Source organism: Triticum urartu, chromosome 2 (genome assembly GCF_003073215.2).
Source record: "Triticum urartu cultivar G1812 chromosome 2, Tu2.1, whole genome shotgun sequence".
Taxonomy (NCBI): domain Eukaryota; kingdom Viridiplantae; phylum Streptophyta; class Magnoliopsida; order Poales; family Poaceae; genus Triticum; species Triticum urartu.
Window position 1 is genome coordinate 460,280,856 of NC_053023.1, and position 5,637 is coordinate 460,286,492.

Sequence of the window (5,637 nt, forward strand, 5' to 3'; positions counted from 1 at the left end):
GCCGGCCTGCTCGGCAGGGCCATGAGGCCCAGTAGGGGGGTAGGCCTCTTTTCTTTATTTTGCTTTGTTTTTTTTCTTTTTACATGTTTTGTTTTATTTCTAGTTTTATTTATTTTAGTTTTATAAAATACCAAGTTAGCACCCAAATTAGTATAATTAATATAGGCCACTGCCAAACTTAGTTTGGACCCAAAGTAAATTAGTTTAATATTGTTATAATTTAAAAAGCTATTAAATTATTATTTTAGCCACTACTTTAACTAGGTTAGGGCATTTAACACTTTACAAAAAAATGGTTTCTCCACCATAATTACTTATGATTTATTTGACACATTTAGAACATTTTAGTTTTAAATGTTTGAAAAAATTTATCGTTTAACTTTATTTTAAATTTAAAGTCGAACGGGATTTGATTCATCGCGAGATTAAAAATAGTAATCATGGTGACGTGGCATCGTTAATAGGGAATTATTGTAGCGTAACTATTCGGGCATCACACATAGTTAGTCCAAAGTTTGAGCTAAATGTTCATGATCAAGTTGTTTGAAATTCATGATAAGATTTCTAGGTTGAGCTAACAGTAACTTTTGGAAAAGACAACAACCATTTTTTAGTTCTTGCTCTTTATTAAAAAAGTTATAACTTGGCATAATCAGCCTAAACTTCTTTATATTTCTGCTTATCACAAACTTTCCAAAAAAATATGCAACTGAGAAGCATTATCTTCATTGAAAGTGCCTCAATAAATCAATAAATGATTTTGAAGGAATCAACCTTAGTTTCAGGTGGAGCAATAAGTGTACTCATGAAGTGATCATTATTGGTAGTTTTGTAGTCACATAGCTTACTATTCTTAGCAATGAAACTTGTTATTATTATTTTTTGCGGGTGTGCAGTGAAACACATTATAACTAAGTAAAAAAAATCTACTGCATGCTGAAATAAAATTATTTTGTTATTTTATGTATAAGGTAATGCACTAAATTAAACTAAGATAAATAAAAGCAACTAAGCAAAGTAGATGTTGTTTAATTTGCAGGAATACAATCCGTGGGAATAATTCTTAAGGAAGTTTTCCTAGTTTATTTCATTGGAAATTTTGCATGAAGTCTGAGCTCTTGAAAAAAGATCAAATGCTTCATGTAAAAGACACTTGTACCAATTTCTTTCTGTTTTAATCCATAAGGTTCAAATAGGCAGGGCATAGGAATCCTCTATTTTTTCCATCATACTTCTTTTCAGTAATCTAAAATATCTTGAATTAGTTTATAGTGTTAGTATTTTCCAAAAATACAAAGGTTAACATGGTTCCACGCGCACCCACGTGAATAGTAAGTTCAAAAAATACTTAAAAGATTTAAAAAATCTAAAATTCTAGGGTAACAAACTTGATCGGCCATTCTACTCACATGTGAAGTTTCATGAAGTATTGACACCCATGATATTCTTAGTGAACAATTGACAATTGGGACCTTACTATTCATTAAACAATGTTTTTTCAATATTGCTTCGACTTTGTCACTTTTGCCCCGAATAACAAGGATTTAAATTCTTTGTGAAACTTCATATGCGGGTATACCGGTTGACTAAGTATGTTACAAAAAATATTCAGATTTTTTATTTTTTCCTAATATTTTTTTGAATTTACTATTCATAAAAGATGCGCGTGGAACCATGCTCATCAAATCCGTGTCCTAGTATTCTTTTCCTATCGTGTGAATTAAATCAAAGAGCCTGAAGACTATGTTTCCTTGAAAAATATAAAAATAAAAATGTGTATGTTTGTAGGAGAACATAGAGAACAGAGTGACCAGTGATCAGAAGGCGGATGTAAGTTTTCACCGTGCCACACCCACCAATACGGTCATTTCCCACCCGTTTCCATATATAACGGTCAACTACCTCCTCGTCCCCAACCTCCACAGCCTTCCTCTTCCCCTCTCTTCTCCCCTCCTCTCACCCGAGCACGCCAACGCACACTCAAGTCTCCAATGGCCAACGAGCACTTCTTCCCCGGCGAGTACCTTTCCTCCGGTCTGGCCGCGCCGTTCCTTGGCGCATCTTACGTGCAGCCGCCCCGTTCAGGGTTCGAAGCCGCCGCGGCTATGGCCTTCGGGCTGCCGTGGGTGGACCAGCATCTTCCAGTAGACTCCTCAGCCACCACGGCACACTTTGACTCCGCGCTCAGTTCTCTGGTCTCTTCTCCTGCCAGCGCCACCGCCGGCGGAGGCTTAGGCTTCGCGCACGGCGGCGAGGATGACGTCGCCATCGGCGACCTGATCGGCCGGCTCGGCAGCATCTGCAACGGCGCCAGCGCCAACAACTCCTGCTACAGCACGCCTATCAGCTCCCCTCCACGCGGGGCGCCGCAGGCGTTCCGGGGCTACGGCGCCATCGCTGCGCTGGAGACAGGCAGGCTATCCCGGGTGTCAAGCAGCAAGTCGCTCGTTGGCAACACCTCCGGCGTTGCCGCGACGGCGCCATTGGATCAGAACGCCCAACTGGAGATGAGCCCCGAGACGGACAGCCAGCCCGCAATGCAGGAGCCGCCCACGAAAAAGGGCGCCGCCGGTTCCGCGCGGAAGCGCAAGGCGGCCCCGGCGAAGGGCAAGGCGAAGGCTTCTTTACCCGCAGTACAGCCCAGTTGCTCCGTCAGTTCTTCTTCTCCCTCTCATTTCACAGATGTTGGCATCAATCAAGGCCCAGTTCGTTGGTGATACTATGCCAAGTAACTCCGTGGATAATATATAAATTATTGGCGCAAATGCAGATGGCGGCAATGAATACGAGCCCGCCGAAGCGGCCGAGGGTCGCCGACGGCGGCGACGAGGAAAACGCCGGGGCGGTGGAGGAGGAGAAGGCGGAGCCGGCCAAGGACTACATCCATGTGAGGGCGAGGAGGGGGCAGGCAACCGATAGTCACAGCCTCGCCGAGAGGGTACGGTACCTACCGACCTCCTACCTATCCTAGATACTACTACACATTAATTCCCAAATCCAAATGCACGTCACTGCAATTTACATACTAATCACTTGAGCGTACTAGTACTAGTACCTTGTTGTTGTTATTCAAAATTTTCAAGTGTAAAGACTTCGCTTGTTCTTACTTGGTAGGTGAGGAGGGAGAAGATCGGTGAGAGGATGAAGCTGCTGCAGTCCCTGGTGCCAAGCTGCAACAAGGTACTCCCTCCGTTCCAAGTATAAGTCTGAGTATAACATACAGATATTTTAAATGAACTATAACATATAGATGTATGTAGACATATTTTAGAATGTAGATTCACTTATTTTACTTTGTATGTAGTCGTTTGTTGAAATCTCTAAAAAGACTCGTATTTGGGAACGGAGGTTGTACTACTGTATGTGTTTATGCATGTATGAACGCACCCGAGCCGCAATTTCCTTAAGGTCAAATTCTGTTAACTTGAAGGTTAGCATGCATGTGAAGGCGAGTACGCATAGATAGCGTTTTGGAGACTGTGTCCATCCATGTCTAAAATACATTTGAACAAACGAAATTCGTAGTACTGCTTACTACTGCTTGATCTTGTTGTCAGCTACCACTTGTTCATTAGCTCTTTTTTTGGACAAGTTCATTACTAGCTACTAATCGCTACTGAGGATGTAATTCTATAGTAGTTAGACTTTTTGCTAGCTAGAGCGACTCCTCCACCGAAAGTAGGAAGAAAGCGAGCTAGCTATGGTGAAGTCTGGGCTTTGGAGGCAGTAATTTAGTAATTTGGAACGTAGTGGTCCAAGAGCTAGCTAAGCTAGCAGCGGTAGTCATAATTAGTTGCGACGTTCCGGCTTTTGGTGGAGGATGATTAGTTAATCAATGGAAGGTGCGGGTGGTTTAGGTGGCGCGCACGATTACTTTAGTGCACAATTATTGCGGCGGCGGTCAAATTTCGGTTTGTTTAAGTGTTTCTCCTTGCGTTTTTTAGCTGCTTAATTATTAACCATCACATGCGGATGTGCGGTGGACAGATCACCGGCAAGGCACTCATGCTCGACGAGATCATCAACTACGTCCAGTCGCTGCAGCGTCAGGTCGAGGTATACTTTAGTAACCACCTAAGATGCAGCATGCATGTCGCAAGACTGAACTTTCTTTCTTTCAGAACTGAACTAGCTAATAATTTGTGCATTCCTTCAGTTTCTATCCATGAAATTGTCGACCATGAATCCTCAGTTGGAGCTCGACGAGCAGTACATCCCGTCCAAAGAGGTGAGAGTTCATATGATATGACACGTATATAAAAAATCGAACTTTGCCGTCAATCTCCACACCGGAACTTCTGCCAGACCACCACTCAAATTGATGCGAGGGAGATAACCTTGCACACAACTATTTCCAGATGAACCAGATGGCAGTGCCCGGCTTCTCCTACGCCGGTTCACCCGTCGCCGTCGCGGCCGGCCACGGCCACGGGGCAGAGGTAGAAGGCACCTTCAGCTGGGAGCAAGACCTCCAGAGAGTGGTGCAGATGGGGGGAGCCAGCAGCAGCCATAGCCAGCAACCCCAAGCTTTCTATGGCGAGTGAAAATACCAGATCACCTTTCCTTGGTCTCTTCATGTCCTGAAAACGGCCGGTTCTGGATTCTGTGCTGAGGTTGCCCTGTTTGGCCCGTTCCATGTCATTGAATGCAGGCAGTGGCCAGCCGGCGACGACAGTAAACCACATGAAGGTTGAACCATAAATGTGCCTGCCCCTGCCTTCTGTACATACGCCAGCCGCTCCGCCCTTTTTTCTCTTCTCCCTGCACAGCAGCTCAGAAACTACAACAATCATTACCACATGACAAACGAGAAACCAGCAGGTTTCAGGCTTTGGGGTGCAGATGCAGTGGCATGGCAGGGTATGAATTTGGGTGTAATATGTGTGTTGAAAAAGGGCAAAGAGGGGCCAGGGATTGTGTGATGAACTCCTGCTTGCATGCCCTGACTGTAGAAAGCATGTAGTGCTAGTTTCTCAACTCGGAAAGCATGAGAATTCAGAGAAGAAACAAAGTTACCTTCCCTTTGGGTGTTCAAATTATCTCCTAGATCAACTATGTCTTTGATCTTGTTTCTGTTTTGGATGCCTCTAGTATTTTACTCCAGCCAATGGCAACATACATGTTCCTCTAGTATATCATTATGAGCCCACATCTTATGTACTATATTTCCCCAACAGTGGATCAAAATACGGTAGGTCAAAGATCCAAAAACATATTGTCAGATTGTGTATCTGTGTGCTGTTCCTCAATGAATGTAGCTGATCCTACTGCACAGTTGAACCAGAGAAACCGTGGCTTCAATCATTAATGGCAGCACCTACAAAAGCAAGAGAAGAAATTACAGCCGTTGGGTAGGTAGTGAGTGCTTAGAACCAAGACCCACTTGCATCAATCAGTGTTAATCATGAGCTTTGTTACCTTCCCATTTGCAATGATTGGTAGATGGGTGTGTCTGTTGCCATATCCTAATCACACACACTTCCCACAGTGTATGTGTTGTGTACCTTGTGCGTGTGGAATCTAGAGGGGGGGCCATTTCTTGGAACACAGCTAGCATGTGGGTCACATCCCAGCCACCTCTCACTTTTGGCCTTTTTCTTCTACCCTAGGAACTTCAACAATGCCACCAAGCTGACA

The 5,637-nt window shown here is 44.0% G+C and overlaps 1 protein-coding gene across 1 annotated transcript; it reads left to right on the top strand.

The window, feature by feature from the left end:
* Positions 1 to 1,908: 1,908 nt before the first annotated feature.
* Positions 1,909 to 5,078, top strand: LOC125537878 (transcription factor bHLH62-like). The gene is made up of 6 exons (XM_048701205.1): positions 1,909 to 2,651; positions 2,771 to 2,938; positions 3,115 to 3,180; positions 3,988 to 4,056; positions 4,157 to 4,228; positions 4,359 to 5,078. Exons 1-6 carry the CDS (start codon positions 1,992 to 1,994, stop codon positions 4,542 to 4,544), a joined length of 1,221 nt encoding a protein of 406 aa, XP_048557162.1. The 5' UTR covers positions 1,909 to 1,991; the 3' UTR covers positions 4,545 to 5,078.
* The last annotated feature ends 559 nt before the right edge of the window (positions 5,079 to 5,637 follow it).